Source organism: Coffea arabica, chromosome 10c (assembly GCF_036785885.1).
Source record: "Coffea arabica cultivar ET-39 chromosome 10c, Coffea Arabica ET-39 HiFi, whole genome shotgun sequence".
NCBI classification, from domain to species: Eukaryota; Viridiplantae; Streptophyta; class Magnoliopsida; order Gentianales; family Rubiaceae; genus Coffea; species Coffea arabica.
The window spans coordinates 17,325,919-17,348,108 of NC_092329.1; the positions used below are offsets into that span (position 1 = coordinate 17,325,919).

General features: G+C 35.5%; 1 protein-coding gene across 1 annotated transcript; it reads left to right on the forward strand.

The window, feature by feature from the left end:
- Positions 1-13,556: 13,556 nt before the first annotated feature.
- Positions 13,557-16,556, forward strand: LOC140015699 (wall-associated receptor kinase 2-like). The gene is made up of 3 exons (XM_072068475.1): positions 13,557-14,474; positions 14,586-14,753; positions 15,073-16,556. Exons 1-3 carry the CDS (start codon positions 13,586-13,588, stop codon positions 16,287-16,289), a joined length of 2,274 nt encoding a protein of 757 aa, XP_071924576.1. The 5' UTR covers positions 13,557-13,585; the 3' UTR covers positions 16,290-16,556.
- The last annotated feature ends 5,634 nt before the right edge of the window (positions 16,557-22,190 follow it).

Here is a 22,190-nt window from a genome sequence, read left to right on the forward strand (position 1 = left end):
TGGGCATTATTGTTGCTAATTAAATATTGTTATAAACTTGATTATTGCTAATTTCATTAATTGGAACATATTTGTTGCCAATTTTGATAAATTGGTGATTTTGGCAAATTTTTGGCAATTTTAATGACATGTCTCTCATGTCATAATATCTGACATTATTGAATATTTAGTTAATTTTTTATAATAGAGAGATGTGTATTTGTAGTTATTGGTACCAATTTTAATCCTTATACATGAATGATAATTCTATAAAATGCCTACGGTTACTATAAATGGAAAGTGTCTTCTATTAGGTGTTTTATAGGATTTAATTCTTATATAATATGAGTGTGTGTTAAACTTTAGAAAGGTGTAGAGAAACTTAATGGTTTTTCTATTTTTAGACACCATGGTAAGAAGAGGTCGAGTTATTATTCATGAGTCTTCTAGTGAAGAAGAGGTTGAGAGGACACCATCTCCGATGCCTCAACAAAGGAGATTGCGAAGAGGCACATCTAGATGACCACCTCCTCCGAACTAGGATGTTGAACGATTCACTTCTAAAGATAATCAAGATTGGTTCGAGGAGCGTAAGCACATGGAGTTGATCTACGAGATGCACATAGCTCCGGACATTGATGCCGTCTACCAAATTACGGAGGCTTTTGAGCTATTAGGTTAGGCACCTATTCTCACTCTCCCTCAGCACATATATCCCGATTTGGTCTGAGAGTTCTATGCCAATATCGACAACAAAAAGGGTCATAGTGGAAAAGAGATTCGATCCTTTGTTCGAGGGAGAAGGTTGACCATCACTCGAGTCATAATTGCTCGAATACTTGGGTGCAACAATCAAGGACTGGTCATTGATTTGAAGAAGCGATTTACTTTGCCCAACAAGTATTGGGACCCTTCAAATGCCATGACAAGGTTTGGTCTCCAATACCAACCTTTTCGTTCATCGAGGAAAGAGACCATCCTTGCACAATGTTCAACTATCGGCATCGCCTCATTATGTATGTCATGACTCACAATGTGATTCCCAAGAAGAACGGTCAAGGAGAGGTTTGACATAGCGATATCTACTCCATGGATCATATGTTCCATAACCAGGAGTCTCCTTATGCTCGTATTCCACTGCCGAATATCATAATTAGCAACATAAGACGGCCACCCATCGAAGTCCGACTTCCTATAAGTTGGGGTTTCCACGTTTCCTATCATTGATTTTCAAGCGGGAAGGCGTCAATTTGGAGGGTATCCTACAAGCTCCGGTGTGACTGATGGATGAGTTAAGTGTTGCGACTCTTACTGGCATGGCATTTTGACGGACAATTTACCTGTGACGCCCCCACCTCTCCCTAGGGTATCAGCAGAACGCCTGCCCAACTTTCGTCAGGACTCACGCACCCGTTCAAGTTTAATATAAAGTCACAAAACATCCAACGACTTAAATAAAAGTACTTCAAATAAACAAATCACAACTTCTAAGGTTAATCATTATAATTACAATCCACTAACAAAGAGTAACAAAAGTTACACTTTAAGAGTCACCAAATTCATACAAAATATATTAGCTTCCACCAAATCGCTAGTCTAGATACTCCAATCCACCTCCAAAACCTGTTAAGGAAAACAAACTTAAAGGGATGAGCGAAAGCTCACTGAGGCCAAGAAAACTTAAACAAGCAAGCACGTAGTACCAACCAATCAAATAATATATTTGAAAGCAACTTTAAACATGAAGTTTCATTTTAGTGCACAAGTTGGAAATAAACACAAAAGGAGGATGCAGGAGCTCTCAGGAGTAATTTTCACGTCTCGATCAATTTGAGCCATCTGGGGTTGACCCTCCGTCAACCCAAGTTGTAACACGACTATAGTGCTCCACTTACTTTCTCCATCTAATATAACACCCACTTGGATCTATAACCAAACATGTATGAAGTGGTGATACTCATCGAGTATGCCAAGCGAGATCTCAAAAGATCAAACTATAATATTTTCCAAGGTTCACCAAGCTTCTCGACCAAGCCCTTGCCGGCTCGAGTTACAAGGTTAGCCAATGGGTTGGGGCGTCCCCACAAGCACATTTGGTCGACAAGACAACACTCCAATCAACTTTGAATCGGTCATAACACTGAGTCGGGATGAGCGGTACCTCCCACCCAAATAGGGCGTGATACTTCTAGCCGCTCAGTGCTCACGACTTAAAACATGTTCATGTACAAGTGCAAGTCATATATATTCATTTAACAAGTATCATGTAATCAGGAGAGAGAGAGGACAAGGGCGATAAAGTAAACTCTCGTCTCGGCAAGTTCATATATCATATATAGCACTTGTACACATATCATTTCAAACACATTAACATTTAATATGCACTTGACACTCACCACAAGTCAAGGGCAAAATAAGAGTGAAGCGAGAAGTCAGACGAGCTCTTCGGCGTTTTCGTGACCACATGAGATATGTACACTCACAATTACCTAGGTGCTCGATCAAAGTTAATAAGAAAGACATTTTCTCACTAACCACTCTCAAGGTCACAAGTTCGAGTCAAGTTAAAGTAACTTTTCTCGCTAAATCGTTGAAATAATGCTCAAAGAGAGCTCGAAGTCATTTTTTATTCAAGTCGTGGAAAGAAATCTTAATTTCAAAAGAAAGTACTGTTTTCACTTTTGGCATGAAAATCAAGGAAAAGGATAAATGGTTTTCATCCCTCGAAACTTCTAATCTCATCTCCGAACTTTAAAACATAAAGAGCATTCATATTTTTCAAACTAATGGAGCCAAATCTCATCCAAACTCCACTCATCATAGTAAATGTCAAGGTTAAGGTTCCAAGGTTCAAGTATAAAACTAGTGAAATTCACCAAGAATTACTCTAGTCAAAAGACTCCCTCATTAGAGTTCAAACTCATGGAAATCGAGGCCATAAGAATAGGATTTGAAGTCCATAATTCAAGTATGAAGAAAGGTGTTGACGGGTATTTTACATACGTGCAAGCTAAAAAATACCGAATTACACCCGTTCACTGCAAGTATACAGGTCAACTAGTAGTTTAGGGTATATATCGGGTCGATCCCACAGGGAAGAGTGAACAATTACCGGTATTACTAAAGCTTCTCTATTATTTAGACTATCAATGAATTATAACAAATTTAACCTACTGAAATTATATAAAATAACAAATAAAAGCTCCTTAGGTTGTGGTATCCCTAACTACTCATGCAAGTGCTATATTTGGATCATTGAATACTACATCTAGGCTAGTTATGGTGTAATTTCCTTAAACATGTGAAACCTACTTTCGTAGTGAATCAACTATACTCATAACTAATCCATACATATTTTCATGGTTATGAAATTAATTACAAGTTCATTTCTTCAATGAAATTACATGATATGAATCACTAAAAACCACATAAGTGCACCTCTACTTTCGTGAGTGTACTCCCTATGTTTAGCACTTCTTGAACTAGTGTTAAATCTCAATTTTCATTGCAGAAACAACACCTTAGATAATCACAATCAATGGTACCAGATTAATCATGATTTAAGAAGCTAAAGTGCTAAATAACTTGCTCAAATCATAGCAGTCAAATAACCAAATAATAAACACTAACAATTATAGAAAGTTCAGCCAAACCCAAGGCTTAAACTTTAGAGACACATATTAAACACAAAATCCAGAACTTGTATATTAACTAAACTTGGAATCAAGTACAAAAGATAAAGAATTTGGAAGGAATACAACCCTTGTCACATGAGCTTTCTTCCTTGCCTTCTTCATCCTTCATCTTCATCCTAATCTAGATAATAAACAAGAATGAAAAAGCTACACTACTCTATACTAAGCTAAACTAACACTAGGAAGATGAAAGAGCTACATTTCTGCAGGTTCAAGCTTTCTCCCGTAGCTCACTCTCTATTTTTCTGCTATGAACTCCTCTTTTTTTTTGCTCTATCTCCTCTCTCCCTTTTCTTGCAATGAATTTGGCTCTTTTTAATGATGAAAATGGTCAAGGAATGAAGCTTTACACTTTCTCCTTACAGCTGGTAATGTTTCTCACATGTCTAGCATCCCATGTGAGTTGGTGGAGGTGAAATTGAGTTTTCCGCGTAAAAAGCAGACTTCTCTGACCACAATCCGGCCAGGAATCCGGCCACAAATCCGGCCGGATTGCTACAGTAAATCTGGGCTGCTACAGTGATCCGAGCTGCTACAGTGCCTCGGATCCGTATGGATCCGAGCTCGGTTCCATTAACCCAGAAACAGCCGAGGGTTCGGATGAATAGTGGATCCGAGTGTGGATCACTTGCTCTGTTTTTGGCCCAACTTCAACCGATCTTTTCTTGATGTTAGAGGCTGAACCAGCTCATGTATAAAACACGAAAGTTGTAGCCTTTTGAGTTAGCTTTCCAATGCATCAAGAATCACCTCATTTGGATCTGTGTAGGCTGAGATATGACTGAAATACCCTTGCCTGCTCCATGCCTTGTTCCAGTTTCGACCAATAGCAATTGACTCTGTACTTCGGCTTTTTGACCTGGAAAACCTTCAAACTGGATTCAGATGTCTTCACCAAAGTTGTATATCTATCTCTTATCTTCAAATGGATTCAAGAATCATCCCAATCCGATCATTGTAGCTCAAGTTATAGCCGAAATACGAAAATGTGTCAAAACTGTCAAAATACACAAAATCCACTAAAAAGTGATAAAAACCTCATTTAATCACTTAAAATCATTTTTCACCAATTATAGCCAAAATGAATCATTTTCTTCCAATAATATACCCAAAGTGACTGAAAATAATATAAAATATCATACAATTATTACATAAATTAGTCACTTATCAGGTGTCATAACCAAGGGAGTTATGCAACCAAGAAGAATCATAAAAAGGGATTAATCCCTTGGAAACTAACATTCGAGATGATGGTTTAAAGTTCAAAGAGACCTTGTATCTAATCCTGAAATTAAGCTTAAAACAGTGCAACAATCGTAATGGAAGGTGGAAAGTTCTTAAAAGGAGTATTTGTTTGAAAGCAGAAAATTTCCAGCTTGGTGCGACACTATTTGAAAAAATTATATCTCGAGTTCCGTAAGTCCAAAAATTGAAAAATTATACCGTTGGAAACTAGACTCAATGCACTAAAACTCTCTGGAAGACACTTTTCTCAGACTCTATTTTGAAATCATTCAAATTTTAGCCCAAAATCACTGTTCCAAACAGGACAGAGCAAAACAGGCTTGCAATTTCAGTAAAGTTTGAAAATTTGACAAAATTCGTAGAAATGGAATTAGCCTTTGAAATTTATACCACAATCAAAACTCCAAATTTAGTTTCAAATGCAACCAACGGAACTCAATTCGGAAAAATTTTTAAGAAAACTGATTTTTAGGACCTGTTTTACGAAATTTCCAGTTCTAACGTACTTGACAGAGTTTCAAAATCTGATCATATCTAGAGCTGCACAACTCAAAATTTAGTGTGGTTTACGGTGTTGAATAGTAGATTTAAAATGCTACAATTCACTAGAAGGAACTGTCACAAAATTCATTTTGCATGATAGGTAAAATTGAGCTACAAACTGCAGCTATGACTGTTTCTCGGATGAAAGCAATGAGAAAATTCAGGGGGCGTTTGGTAAAAAGGTATCGGAATGAAGTAATGGAATAAACTTCATAATTGGTGTTTGGTTCACTACTATGAGAATTGAAATTTTGGAATGATTTCTAAAAATTTGGCATTCCTCCATTCCTTAGTAAAAGGGTGGGTTTTGTCCAAAACACAAATCTTATTCCCGGTCCCTCTTCTTCCTCTCTTTTTCATCATCTCCATCACTTTTCTTCCCCCAGTTCTTTGCCCTAATTACCCCCTAAAAATAGGACAAGCTGGAGCTTTCGACATGGGAAGAAGAATAAAAACGAGGAAGACCACACCTGTGCTACTAGAGAGGTACGTAAGTTTTCTTCTATTTGCTTTCTTGTCCCATGTTTATCAATTTCATTTGAACCACTAAGGGTTAATTTTGTCGCTTGGAACAATTCTGTTAATTTGGTTAAACTCGTTGTACAAGAGTCTGATGCAGAGGTTTGTCTAAAACGGCCATTTGAATCTTTATGTGTTGGTAGAGTGTGTTCACGATGGAAAGAGTTATTAACTGTTGTCATTGTGCCAATTTACTTTCTTTCCCTTAAATTTGCTTGTGAAGTTTCCTATTTATCTTAAAAACTTGGTTTTCAGGAAGTTTATGGTAACTAATCATTTAGTAGTTGTTAATAAGTTTTTAATGTCCTTTAGTGAAGTGAATTATTTCCTATTGTTACGACTATATAGTTTTTTTAATGCCAGCAATTTGAGACCATCATTTTAGCCTTTTGTAGCATAATGTACTGCTCAAATAAGTATACACATTTTTAAATTTATTTATCAGACCTTAATGCAGAAAAATTGTTTTGGGATACCTGGAAAGACAGCCTTGATCTGTTTTTTAGCCTTGAACGAATTTTGTTTCCGCAATACTTTAATTTAATTATCTAAGTAACTCAGCAGCCCACTAAATCTTAAAATTCTTGAGAAGCGGTCTCAAGAATTTTCTCCATATTTATGGGTAAATTATCCATTTGGCCCTTGAACTTTTAGTTTCAGTAAAATTAAACCCTCTAACTATTTGCAGTCAACTTTTAGCCCTCGAACTTGTAAAATTGGGAACATGTGGCCCTTTTGGCTAGTTTATCTCGTTTTGCAATCGAAAAGTCAAATCGCACGAATGACAATATGCTTTAAAGAAAGGTCTGTTGTCTGCATAGAAACAAGCAAAAAGTGAACAATTTCATCTTTTTCCCTTTTCCTAACCCGAATCGCTAATAGATCTCAACAAATGAGTTGCAGAGGGAAGGCAGAGAATTGTGCCACAAAACAAGCAAAAATGTCCAAATATCGCAGCCCTCCGCTTCCTATTTGTCCTTGTGGTAAAGTTACAAAGATGATTATTTCGTGGATTGATAGAAACCTAGAGAGAAGGTATGCCGTTTGCTCACAAGAAGTTGGTAGCTGTGGGTATTGGGATTGAATTGACAAGGAGATGTGCTGTCATTCTATTGAGTTGATACGGGGCCTTCTAAGGAGGATTAATGCAATAGAAAAGCAAAAAGAGAAATTTGAAATTGTAGCATCAAGATCTGAGGCAAAAGCTGTTAAGTTGAAAGCAAAATTAAGAGAAATAGAGGAGCATCTATAGTGACAGAAATGGTTGAATAAGTTTTTTGTAAGCGTACTTGTGGTGAGATGGTTAGTCACTGTAATAATGATACTTATAGAGAAAAAAAGAGGTGGAGTCTATGCTGGGATGCTGAAAATGGAGGTAAATGTACTGGGATGATACTGAAATTCGCGTGATTTGATTTCGAGTTGCAAAACTGGATAAACTATCCAAAAGGGCTACGGGTTCCCAATTCCCAATTTTATAAGCTCAAGGGCAGAAAATTGACTACTACAAATAGTTTGAGGGCTTAATTTTACTTAAACTAAAAGTTCAAAGGTCAAACGGATAATTTGGCCCCATATTTACAGCCTTCCTTCTCACCCAATCCCTTGATTTTAGCTAGATTTTTCTCCATCCTAATACAATCTAACAATGGTCATCGCTTGTCTTTTCATCATTCTCTGCATCATTGACTGTGCGTTTATCAAGAGCTTTTAGATTTGCTTCTAATCATGTTGTCCTATTTTTTTATTTTTAATTCACAGTCTAGTTGTGTTTGAATTTGCAGTTACAATTTTTTGCAGGCCCTAACAATGTTTTCGAGATAAAGTCTTATTCTCTTGTGCATTGAGAAATGGCCTTATATGATTTTTTCCTTTTTTGTTTAACTTTTTCAAGTAGAGTTTTTCTTAAGGGTGCTCAATTGACACTCATCAACCCACCTACATTTCACCTAATTTACCATGTATAGATGCACTCTAACAATTACCACCTTTCCTTGTATTTATACACTTTCTCTAATTAATCTTAATTTTTTTGAAAATCTAACACCTGAAATATATTTTAACGAGTGCCCATTTAGCACTCGTTAAATAGAACCTTTCAAGTAAGAGGCTACTCTATATTTGTGGAAGTTAATCATCCATTGAAAGGAAGATATTTGATAAGATATACAATAAAATGTAAATAGACTTTTGAAAGTGTTCCATTGGCTAAAATCTCTAATGTACTTCTATTTTCTCATTTGTGCCGGCTTTTTTTATAGGTTCAATGGTTTATGTTTTTAGTGACTCTATGTTTCTGTGGGTGAAGTACTCATAGAAGATGTAGACAAGTATTCTTCATCCTCTTTGCTTGCTATTGGTCAGAGTCACACACAAAAACTCTCCAGCAGCTGTAGTTGACAAGCACATACAATTCTATGTTGTATCTTCACTATAATCGTTCCAGAAAATTATCATGTACATAGCATGTAATAGTTCTTAATGGAGTTGACAGCTGTAGATGGAATTTTGTGTTGACATTTTCAATTATTGCATGAAAAATTCATATTTTTTGACTTTTATCACTACTAATAAAAGTTAATTTCCCTGATATAAATCCTATTGATTTATTGAGCAAACAATAAAATCATATCATAATATTTATGTACTAGAAGAGAATTAAGAAGCTATCATCTCAAAGCTTTTGGCTGATTTCCATTATTGCTAATCCCACTCTTTTTCTATCGATACTATACGCAACAAAATGATGAAGTTGTCGTTCAAAAAAATTAAACTACTATTGGGAAATTTGTTGCTTGAAATTCTAAGTAGAATAATGAACGTAGAGACAATGTCATATGCATTTTGTTTTGGTGAATATTTTGAACACTTCTGATCTTTAGTCAACCTATCAAATTGTGCACTTGTCTTCCTTCATTTTTTCTTTGCCATAGAAGTGCTCAGGATCTAGGGTTTGGTTATGACTGAAAAGATGAATACTGTGGAATCGAAAAAAAGTAATATGGCCTTACTGGTAATTAGGATTTCATGAAATGATTGAGTTCGAATGAAGTATATCATTAATTTTGTATTTTCTTTTTCTTTCTAAAGATAGTTTGGTAATTCAAGAAGATTTTTGTCATATACCTAAAATGCTTGGTAACTTAGGATATAGCATGGATTGCCAATGACAGAATGGCAAATGCCATTAGTCCTTAGCATCTTTTGTCTTTTTTAATTTATATATATACATATATATATATATATATACATATATATATATATATAAATATAACATACGTAGAAGCTCCAAAACAATAAATCATTGCAGTCCAATAGATTTGTGCATATTTTCTAACAATCATCTGATAAAAATGCTTAAAACTCAAAGAGAAATTTAGTTGTCATAGGAGATGTGAGAAATTCCAAAACTAGTAAATAATATGAAATCTCAATCTATCTATTGAGCAAATAGATATTAATGAATATGAAAAACATTAAATCTCGAAAACATCTTCCCTGCATCCAGGTGAATCACTATAACTCAAAAGATTTGTGCATGTTTTTAAAAATGACATTTGCTAAAAAATGATTGAAGCCCAAGGAGAAATTCAGCTAACATGGTAGATGTTAAAATTTTCAAATCTAGCAAACCATATGAAATCTCAAATCTCATAGAAAAAGAGAAAAAAAGGAAAAAATTTCTTACAAGGGAAATCCTAGGATAGAATAAAATTTTCACTAGAAAAAATTAGGAGAGAAGAAATACTTACCAAGAAATGCTAGCAAAGAAAATTCCTCGCTAGAGGGAATTTATTTTAAAAAAGCAAATAAAAGGTATAAAAAACGGTTCCCTCCTATGGAGAAAGATTAGATCTGAAGGCCATTTTCGTTAGAGGAGCCTTAAAGAGAAGAAAGAGAGAATGAATTTTAGAGAGAAATACACTAACACACAATTACTGAAATATTGGATTCCACAGATTAAATATTAGAAGATGTGCATTACAAACATATATCTTAATGACTTTCATGACATATGTTGTATCCAAAAACACATTTGTGAATTTTTACGCATATCAAGTGAAAATTATGCATGAAGTACGATTAATAAAATTATGCATATCAAGTGAATTTTTTTTTTTTAAAAACATGAATAAATGGGAAGACTAGGACGGACTTGGAAGTCTTTCCTTGACAGCTTCATTATGTCATAGACTTGTAGCATGAGCAACCCCTTGAAGACGTCCGAGGCTACTGTGACAACTTCTACAGTAAACACCATACGCAAATCATGCTCGAAATCATAGACCAACAAACAGTTCTTCATTTCTTGTGTTAGCAAAAAGAATCAATTTTCATCAGAGGATACAGTAGCAATCATGTATTAGCCAATAGTTCAATTTCAGTTGTATCAATTGGTTAGGTTTCTTGTTATAGCAGTTAGTTAGTGTTAGGCTCTGCGAGAGCCAAACTAGGGGAGAATTTAACCATGAGCTAGAATGGGAACCACAACCATGGACTTGACACCACATCCAACCCAAAATCTTAAGGCATTGGGCCTATGGATCATTCCCACTTATATGTTTCTCATTTTACTCATCTCTTTCCGATGTGGGATATTGATTCACACTTGATATCCCAACAATCTCCCCCTCAATTGTGAATCTCTTCCACATCGGATCTTTCTCCCTAGCCCATCCACTCCATCAAACCCACTTCAATTTGGAGTGTACGATTCTTGCTCAAGAGCCCACATGCCCTTGCCTTACTGCAGGTCTGCATGATTCTTTTTTTTTCCCTGCTCTTATAACCATCGGCTCTGATACCACTTGTTGGGCTCTGCGAGAGCCAAACTAGGGGAGAATTTAACCATGAGCTAGAATGGGAACCACAACCATGGGTTTGACACCACATCCAACCCAAAACCTTAAGGCATTGGGCCTATGGATCATTCCCACTTATATGTTCCTCATTTTACTCATCTCTTTCCGATGTGGGATATTGATTCACACTTGATATCCCAACAGTTAGATCCTACTAATGGAAGAGAGTATACTAGCCTATAAATAGCCATTGTATGAGGAAGTTGTAATCAGCAACGGAGTGAATGAAAGCCCCAATCCTTTTGCATTGAATATTCTTCCATCTCTGTTTCTTTCTTTCATCTTCTTCTTCCTTTCTTCATTCCCTATTATTCTTGCTTTTTGCTTCTTGCTTCTTGCTTCTTGCTTCTATCTCTTCCTTTCATTCTTTCAACAGTCTATCTAATTATTCTCAATAATGCCCATAGAGATAACTAAAATCCAATTGAAATCTTGAAAACTGTGTTCAATTGCATGTCAACCATCCTAAGTATTTAGAGTGCTTCACATGCCCTCAGCTAATGCATGTGCAGGCTACATTTATGCACAAGGTTAGCAGTCTTTATGAGACTAGAATGTCCAAGAACACTAGTTTATTCACGATTGCATCAACTAATTAAGATGTGGTGAACCAACTTAGGGTTATTTCATACTGATAGGAAAAGGAAAAAAAATAAAGTTTTAGTCCCTAGTGTTTCGCACTTGTGTGAATTTAGTCCTCTCCAATGTTTGGCACCAGTGTAATTTTGGTTCCTAACTTTCAGCAAAAATAAATATGGTTCCCAATATTTCCAATTGAAGCAAATTTAGTGTAATTGACGGATTTTCCCTAATTACTAACGAAATAATGTTATTTGCAGTCACATGTTCACTAGATTGAATTAAAAAAAGAGAATAAAAAAGCACCTGACTTTAGACAATAAGAATATTAACTTATGTGATGACACATGACTAATTAATTAACCACAAAAATGGAAATAAAATAAAGAAATTTGTGGTTAATCTTAAGGTTATTTTGTTCATCTACTATAATTGCAATTCTTCGTTCATTTGTTTGGTAGTGGTGGTAGTAGAGTACATGCTGGGAAACTAATGGGACAAAAAAACCAAGTTTTCTACTGGCGATTTTTCTATTATCTAGAGAGGTGATAGAGGGAAAAGTCAATCATCTGATCTCTTCTTGATTCCACAATTTTCAACACAGAAAAGTTGATAAAATTCCGTTCCCTCGACCACGATGACTGGAGTTTCGTGCTCATATGAATTGATGTTGCAATTGTAGCACAAATGATGAAAAAAAAGTAAAGAGTCCACACACAGAAGATGGCGTAGTGTTAAAAAAGGAAATAGCGCTGAAATGCAATTAGTAACGGTCAGGAACCCATACCACACGGTATCAGAATAAGTCAAGTGAACTTGCCAAGTCAATTTGAGGATGAGTGACTTTCTAATGTTGGGGTGGCTTTGCTCAGGGAAGGATCTATATATTGAAATATGGCCTCCTCCAAGAACACCAAAAAAAACTCATCATCCCAAAATTAAATAGTCATCACAGTCCAAAGTTTCCCCAGTGATGAAGCTTGTTCAAATGATACTTTTCGTGTTGACGGTGTCCTTGAAGCCAGCTATCACACCAGCAGCAACATACCCTCCTGTAGCCAAGGATGGCTGCATTGATACCTCTGGAAAAGTAAAGATCCCATACCCATTTGGCATGACACAAGATTGTTATCTTTGAGTCGAGATTTTCAGTCAATCCTAACTCCTCTTTAATCCTCCCATTCTAAGCATATATATTTTTTATTTTTTTTTAAATTTTTTTATAGTAGAAGAGGAATGAAATTTAAAAAGCGGGGGAAGAGAGGAGAGATTTCAACCCAAGCCCTCTAAATCTTGGAATCTCAATCCTAGGCCTCCGTTTGATAACTAGATTCAACATTTAAATTAAATAAGTTCAAATTTTAATATATTCAAACGCATTTGATAACAAAAATTAGAACTTTTGAATTAATTGAGTGGCACCAACTATTCTAGACAAAATTTACTCTAAAAAATAATTAATAAACTAACCACATATCAGTTAATATGATATACACTCAAATGCATCAAATATGGTATTTAACAATTTAATAATTTAATGAATTTCGCCTTCAGATTTCAAATTTCAATTTTATCAAATACACTCTAAGCAGACTAAAACCTCATCGGCCGAAGCACACATCGTAATTACTTTCATGACATACATTACATCCAAAAACACATTTATGATTTTTTTTCTCATATCAAGTGGAAAAAATTTATCGGTTCCCTTATTGTTTTTCACGTAAATAAATGGAAACAGTAGGGTGGACTTGAAAGTCTTCCCTTACAGAGTCTTTATGTCGTTAGCATAAGCAACCCCGTAAAGACGTGGACCCCATGGTCGTCAGAGACTAGTGTGAACAAATGCTCCTTTATATCTTGACTGCATTCATTTGAAGTTAACCGTCCTATTTGGGGTCTACAGAAGAAGTTTCAATGGTAAAATGCGTAGGCCTTTTGTGCGTTTACTGGCTAAGTCTTCCCTTTACTTGGAATGCCTATAAAACGTCCCTATTTGGGGTCTACAGAAGAAGCTTCAATCTTAAAATGCGTAGGCCTTCTTTGGGTTTACTAACCAAGTCTTCCCTATCGTAAGTATAAAGTCCTTAGAAGTGCACAATTAACAATTGCAACTCTCTTCCGTATAAGGAAACTTGCAACTCTCTTTGAAAAACAATTCCAATGGGCTTCAATCGGTTCATTTTACCGATGCTCTTGCATTTGGTAATTGCCTTAATGCTTTCTTCCGCTTCAACTTTGACACCCCCAACATTTCCTATAGCGATGCCCGGCTGCAAAGATCATTGTGGAAATGTAAGCATTCCATTTCCATTCGGTATTACGGAAGATTGTTACCTTAACAAATATTTTTTTATCAACTGCACCAACTCTTCAACCTCTGTCCCTCAAACAGTTCTGCAGAACGCAGTCGATGTCACAGAAATATCTCTGGAAGGTCAGGTACACCTTATGCAGGATATAGCATCTGATTGCTATGATAAAAACGGAAGTTTATTGGACAACATTTCACCATGGACGAGATTATCTAAACGCTTTACCTTCAGTAGTACAGCTAATAAATTCATTGTCGTTGGCTGTGATGCCTTGGCCTTAGTTAAAGGCTTTGGTCAAAACCGGAGCTACGCAACTGGATGTATCCCTTCCTGTGATTATAAGGAAGATGTAATTGATGGCTCTTGTTCTGGCATCGGTTGCTGCCAGACTGATATCCCACCAGGGGCATGGAATATTAATGTGAGCTTGACCAGTCTTAATAACCACACCAAGGTGTGGGATTTCAATCCTTGCAGCTACGCTTTTGTGGTCGAAGAGAAGGCTTTCAATTTTTCTGCAAGTAACCTCACCAACTTAAGCAATGATTTAAGTCTTCCCGTCGTGGTGGATTGGACCATTGAGGAGGGGTCATGTGAAGTTGCCCAAAGAAACACGACCTCTTATGCATGCTCTGGTAAAAACAGTCACTGTTACGAACCTTTTAAGGGGTTGGGATACCGTTGTTCTTGCGATCAAGGATACGAAGGCAACCCATATCTCCCTGATGGTTGCCAAGGTATGTGCGAAAATTTTGTTAAACTCGTCTAATTAACCAGTATGTATATGTGTGTTTCAATTCACATTTCAAATTATGCTTCTGCTTTCTATTTTTTATTGAATTCGACAGATATTAATGAATGCCAAGATCCAACTCTACACAATTGTACGAAGAATAGTGTTTGTCACAACACATTGGGCAACTACACATGTCCTTGTCTCAAAGGGTATCATGGTGATGGGAGAGGTGGAGATGGCTGCAGTCCTGACCAAATAAATTGGTCTATGATTGTTTCAGGTTAGTCTACACTTTGAAATGATTGGAGAAGCAAAGGAGAATTTATCACTATGGATTGAACCATCTCTTAAGTGGTGTGATAAATATGTGCTGTATCATGAGAGTATTAAAACAAAATGAAGATTTCTTGAAACCCGTTCCATTTGGTTTAAGATGGCAACTAATCATAGTATAAGAGAGAAAGAAACCTAATTCTTTTCTTTACCAGGTAGTGAAAGAACATGAAACTTGATAATCACTTGCAAAATTAGAGTCTTTAGCTGCAAAGCATCCGATAGATCTCATCATTTGCTAATTTTTCAGTCAAATTTGTCAACAGGTGTTGGCATAGGCACAGCAATTCTACTTTTCTGCTGCTTTTATTTGTGTTTGGAATTGAGGAAAAGAAGGGAAAACAGATTGAAGGAGGAGTTTTTCCGGAAAAATGGTGGATTAATGCTACAGCAACGACTGGCTCAAGAAGGAAGAAACACAAATGTTGCTAGAATTTTCACTCTTGAAGAACTACGAAAGGCAACCAATAATTTCGAGGAAACTCGAATTATTGGTCGTGGAGGATACGGCACAGTTTTCAAAGGAATCTTAGTAGACCATAATTCTTGTACTGTTGCCATTAAGAGGTCCAGAGAAGTTAACGAAAATCAAGTTGATCAATTTATTAATGAGGTGATTATGCTTTCCCAAGTTAATAGTAGAAATGTCGTTAAACTTCTAGGATGTTGCTTAGAGACGGAAGTGCCATTACTTGTTTATGAGTTCATCGACAATGGTACTCTCTCCGAGCATTTAAGCAGCACAACAAAATCACAGCATCTTTCTTGGAATATCCGATTAAGAATAGCATCAGAAATTGCTGGAGTTCTCTCATATTTGCACTCAGTAGCTTCACCACCGATTATCCATAGAGATATCAAATCGGCAAACATACTTCTAGATCAAAACTACACTGCAAAAGTCACAGACTTTGGAATATCAAAATTGGCTCCTTTAGATGAAAATCAAGTATCTACAATGGTGCAAGGAACATTTGGCTACTTGGACCCCGAGTACATGCTAACAGGATTGTTGACAGAGAAAAGTGATGTTTACAGCTTTGGGGTAGTTCTTATAGAGCTACTGACAAGTGAGAAGGCATTATCATTGGATAGAGTGGAGGAAGAGAAGTTTCTTGCGAATTACTTCATTTCTTCACTGAAAAGTGGTCACTTGGTCCAGGTTCTTGATCGCAACATTATGTTCGATGTAAGTATTGAGCTTTTGAAAGAAGTTGCAATGATTGCGAAATCTTGCTTGAGTATAAAAGGTGATGATAGACCATCTATGAAGAATATAGCAAGAGAACTTGAGGTATTGGAAATAAGAGCAAAGCAATCTCCAATTCAAGTTTCTAAGATTGATTTCACCGACACTGAGGCCTCCTTGCTTGGTATGCAATCAACAAAAGCATATATCGACAGTGGTGATTCTAGCTGCATACATACTGAGAGTCATAGCATAATGGAGCATATGATGGTACCAATTGCTGGTGGGAGATGAATGATAGGGTGTTCTGGAGCTGCAAGTTTCGACTTTCGAGTTCTGGTGCACTTCTTCATTTATTATTACGAGTTCCTCCTAGAAATGTCAAATGGAGTTGAATTTTCAGCAGTTTTCTTGCAATTAATTTTGATTGTGTGCGAGTAGATTATTTGATCCAAGGCCTCTCAAGTTGAATTGTAGTTCAGTTCTGCTGGGTAATGTAACTCTTACAATATTTAGTGTAAAATGGTATAAATTTGGTCTAAGCATAAATTTTGTCACTCATACGGCTGAGTTGGTGTAAAAATCACGATTAAATCAAAACCATATGAGTTTACACTGGAAGTTATAAGAATTAATCAACTGAACCTAACTACAGAGACCTCAACTTGAGGGCACCACTTCAGCAGATAATGATAATTATTTTTACATGACTGATTAAACAAATAAAAAGTGGTACTATTGAGATAAGGAGAATAAAAAGCACCAGCAACCTGTTGGATGCTGCACCTTCTCACTATTAGCCTAAACCTCCATTCCCGCTGTACTGATATGACAGCTTTCTCCTTGAAGTTTATTTATTGAAAGCTCTTAAAAATATCCAGAAAGCTCTTAACTAAATTAAAACTGATTTATATTGAATGAGTAGTGGAAATTGAGAACAAAAAAAAAAAACCCAATTGCAAGAGGTAGTGCCCAACCCAGTGAAGGACGTCTGGAGGGAAAAGATGAGGAAATTGCGAACTTTTGAAGTAGAAGAAAAATAAGGGGTTAGGTGCTGGGGCTAGTTACGGGAGGCAAAGGACGGGCAGGGGACAAAAAATAGAACTACTGGTACGAGGAAGATGGGCAGCGGATGTAGGGAAGGTGGCGATTTGTGGCAATGAATTGAGACGTTTCATAATATCATATTCTCAGGAGCACCGTAGCAAAACTTGTGCTACGGTTTTAAGATGTAGGCGGGATGTAGGCGGCGATTTATGGTTTTAAAATGTAAGAAAAAATCTAGTAAAGTTAACTCACAGGTAGGAAGAAGAATTTAGGAAAGGGATAATATGATCTCATCAAAATAAAAATGAGATAATGGAAGTGCAAATAACATTACTCAAAAAAAATTGCAGTTGTGTCAACAACTCCATCAAACATTTTTTTTGTAAATCTCAGAATCGTAAATTTGTTTTATGGCGTCACTAACATGAAAAGTCATTATAATTTAGACATATGTAGGGAGTAGAAAATTTCTATAATTTCTTAATATAGGGTATCATTTTTTCACTTTGCATCTTTCAATAAAGATACGCTTTATAGTTTAAATCATTTACACACAGCTACTATCCAAGGATCAAATATACTTTTAGATTAACTAATCGTTTTAGAGACAAATAGACAAATTAAGAGAAAAATGATATTAGAAGGTAATGTGCAAAAATGGCCATATCTTAAAGGGATTTATTGTAATTAACCCTTAGGAGTATCAATATCTTTTTGATATTTCCATTATGCAATATAGGAATTGACTAACAATTTAGGAGGTAAAGTGAAAAAAAAAATAACATTAAGGGATAAAGTGCAAAACTAGTTAGGCCTTAAGAGGAATATTTTTTAACCAACCCTATTTTTCAAGAGAATCATTAGTGATACCCTACTTAACCCTAGTTTGTTTTTATAATTGTATAGCTACATATTCTGTTTCGTAAATTTTGTGATAGGCTCCTATTGGCTGGAAGTTAACGTTGCAACCAAGTTGTAACCATTCTTTTCTTATCTTGATCAATTAATGATACATGGACTTACAAAAATGAGAAAATAGAAACCTTTCGTACATTTTGTGATAGGCTCCAACTGGCTGGAAGTTAACGCTGCAACCAAGTTATAACCATTCTTTTCTTATCTTGATCAATGACACATGGACTTACAAAAATGAAAAAATAGAAACCTTTGTATAATAGTTAGGTAACTAATCACGTGCGTGGAAATCCCTTGAGGTTTTTGTTTGTGTCATGGGACGAATTTGGCACAATAATACCAAGAGGAACTAGCTTCACATCCAGGATAAGAATAGGGAATTGTTCTTCTATATGGCTCTTGAATTAGGAGTTCACATGCCAGGCTAATGTAAGTTCTTGGAAAATAAAAAAAAACCAAAAGTTAAAGAAAAAAAAGTACTACTGCAGTGCATAAGATAGAAGTACTTGGAAACTTGAGAATCAACAACATATCAAAGGGTTTCACGTTTTTGCCTTGCATTTGTTTCTTTTTTCCTTTTAATGTTATTTTATTTTGTCAAATGAGTACAAAGCATCTAGGGTTTACTTATGAAGGGAAATCAGACAAAAATTATGGAATGGGCAAAAAAAATATATAAAAAAAACAGGCCTTTCCTGTAATTAGGATTTTGTCAAATAATGTTGCTATTATCAAGTGTATACTTGATTAGTAAAAGGTTGCCTTTTTACTTAAAAATAAAGTAGATAGTCTTATAATTCATCAAGCTTTCCGTTATACATCTAAAAAAGCCATCATCGTACAAACAGGATGTAGCATTCGACTGTCAAGACTGAGGGATAGACCTGGAAGTCTTCCCTTGGCAGTCTAATATTCTCTTGGAGCAAGGGCAACCCCTCGAAGACGTTGACGTCAAGGTCAGAAGCTACAGCGATAGCATCATGCATGGAACTCAACCACTTTGATTAATCAGGAAAATGCCCCAGATTTTGTTAGAGATTCTTGGGATGAAGAAGTTGATGACAAAAAGGGGGGAAAAAAAGGAAGTTATTTGAGAGATGTGTGTCTGACTAAGCACTTAATGTATTCCACTATTTTTTCTTCTATTTTATGGTCCTTAAAGATGAACAAGAGCTCGTTTGCTCTTGCTCTAGATGGGTAGAGAGTGAAATGTTTAGCACCTCATGTATCATCCAAGATGCCTTCAGTTTCATAGAGGTCTTCTTAGTTGTGTGGTTGTTGTCGGGAAAGAGTACACTGTACACTACTGCTGCCTATGCAAATAGTTTTTCCTGGCACTGTTGTCTTTTTGACTGCTTTCTAGATCTAAGAATTTGGGTTTATTACAAATTTTGATATTTAGATGGTCAATTGACATTAGGATTTTTTGGCTTTTCTAGATTTGTTTTGCATCTGGGTTATTGTTAGTTTCAGGTTTTCTCTATTGAAAATTAGCATTAAAACCACAGGGAAGAAATAGAGGAAAAGAGAACCTCAGAAATTGGATAATCAGATATTTCCAAGCTGACGAAATTACTACGATGAGTCAAGATTTATTCCTTTATTTCCTCTTGTGAAAAGGCAAACTCTGTCCTTTGGAGAATTCCCGATAATGGTGGCAATAGGATTGGAGATATCAGTGGTGGCAGATGACGGAAGAAGAAGAATAGGAAAACTAAAAAATAAAAAAAAAGGAAGGGAGAAAATGGGGTAAATTTTCATTTATATCCCTACTTTTCTGGTTTATAACAATTCCACATACATACTAATGAAGCGTGTCTCCACGTCCTTAAGACACCATCAATTTTTTGGATTATGTCATGGATTTTATTTAAGTAGGACAAAATTTTTAGTTTAGGGATTTAAATCTTCTATTTTGAAGTTCAGGAATTGAAGTGGAATTTTGTGTGTAATTTGAGGAGACAAAGTGAATTTATCCCGGGAACTTTAAAGGTAGGAAAAGACCAACTTTTCCATTGGCAATTTCTCATAGGACCAATTACACTTTGCAGCCGCTAACTTGTAGTTGATTTTCCCTTTGCATCATAAATTTTAATTTTAGATATATGGCGCTTCTAACTCTTGTATTTGTTAAATTTGAGCCCTGCCGTTAACATTATACGCAAAAGTAACGAAAAAGCATAGCCAATATGGGGACAAGAGGAGCAGCCACCATTCCCTCCCCTAAAATTTTAGAATTTTCTTTTGGCCCCAAAGAAATTTTGGAAAATTTCATTGAAAATCTTTTTCTTGTGCCCCCCACCCCTCCCTTAAATTTGAATAAAATTTCATTGCCCTCTCCCTTTAACTTTTGCTTCTTGACTCTTTAATTTTTTTTTTACTTGGCTATTACGTTAATTACTGTATGAAGTTCAACTTGTTATTAATTAATATTACATGCTGACTTGTTAAAACCATGTCTATTGTGCCAAGAAAAAATTGTTCAAAACTAAAGAGCGTACAACTTTAATTAATTATTTCATGTTTTAATTAGCCAAATTTTAAATTTAAGTACCTCTTCTTGCTTGCATTTGATCTTTTGCATGTGACTTTGAAACTAATAATCAAGTTTGTACATTTTGAAAAGTTCTCTTCTTAAACATATAAAATGAGTGTATACATATAATTAGCAATATTAAATGAGTATTTCGCACTTATATTTCGAGGTATGATTGCTTTTCAAAGTTTGAGATTAGAGAGAATAATCAAACTATTAAGTTTTGCACCTGAGATTGTAAGAATGGGAAGACATACGAATGAACAGTCGTTTTAATAAATAACTAATGCATATGTTGATTTAGTAATGAATATGCGATTTCTTATTGTGTTTCATACACTTAAGTTTATTTTTGCTTCGTTAAAATAATGTAGCGATAAAAGGATTAGAAAATTTGACAGCAAAATCAGGATTCGACTAAATGCATACTTAGTTCGATTATTAGAGATTTTATTATTTCTCAGATGTTAAGACACCATTTCACAGCAAAGTAACTACCCTTGCGTATAAAATGTTGCCACAATATAATTATGAAAATTCGTGGATCCGACCCCAGAACCATTCGAATGCTGAATGAGATCCATTTACGAATCCCCAGCAACAAAGAATCTGGCACCGAATTTCTTGAGCATTCTGACTTGAATTCGAATATGGATCTGATCCAGGATCCTTATGAGGCCTAGGCCGGATCTTCAATATAGAAGCCCATTGATTTTCTTAACATATCTCACATTTCCAACTGAATATCAGGAAGATAGCATTCTAAGCATATATCTTTTTTTTTAAAAAAAAAAATATTTTTTTTTGTACTGGGGGAGGGAGGAGATATTTGAACCCAAGCCCTCTAAATCTTGGGTCTTCAATCCTATGCTTACGTTTGATAACCCAATTTAGCAGTTAAACTAAATGAGTTCAGGTCTTTAATATGTTTAAATGCGTTTGAAAAAAAAATAGAACATCTGAATTAATTAAGTAATATTAAAATTTTTAGACAAAATTTGAAAATAAGTGATAAACTATCTACATATTACTTAATATGATATGCATTCAAATATATCAAATATAGTATTTAACAATTCAATAATTTAACGAATTCAGTCTTCAAATTATAAATCTGATATTTCAGTTTTATCAAATGCACTCTTAGCCACTAGACTAAAACTTCATCGGCCGAAGCGTATGTCTTAATTACTTGCATGACATACATTGCATCCAAAAACACATTTATGAATTTTTTCTCATATCAAGTGGAAAAAATTTATGGGTTCCCTTATTGTTTTTCACGTAAATAAATGGAAACAGCAGGGTGGACTTGAAAGTCTTCCCTTACAGAGTCTTTATGTCCTTAGCATAAGCAACCCCGCAAAGCCGTGGACCTCATGGTCGTCACAGACTAGTGTGACAGCTTCCCAGAAGATTATTGCCCAACAAATACACAAATCAAGCTCAAAATTATTGCCCAACAAATACTCCTTTATACCTTGACTGCAGTGGCCTTCTGTGCGTTTACTAACTAAGTCTTCCCTATCGTAAGTTTAAAGTCCTTAGAAGTGCACAATTAACAATTGCAACTCTCTGCTGGAAAGGAAACTTGCTTCTTTGAAAAACAATTCCAATGGGGTTCAATCGGTTCATTTTACCGATGCTCTTGCATTTGGTAATTGCCTTCATGCTCTCTTCCGCTTCAACTTTGACAC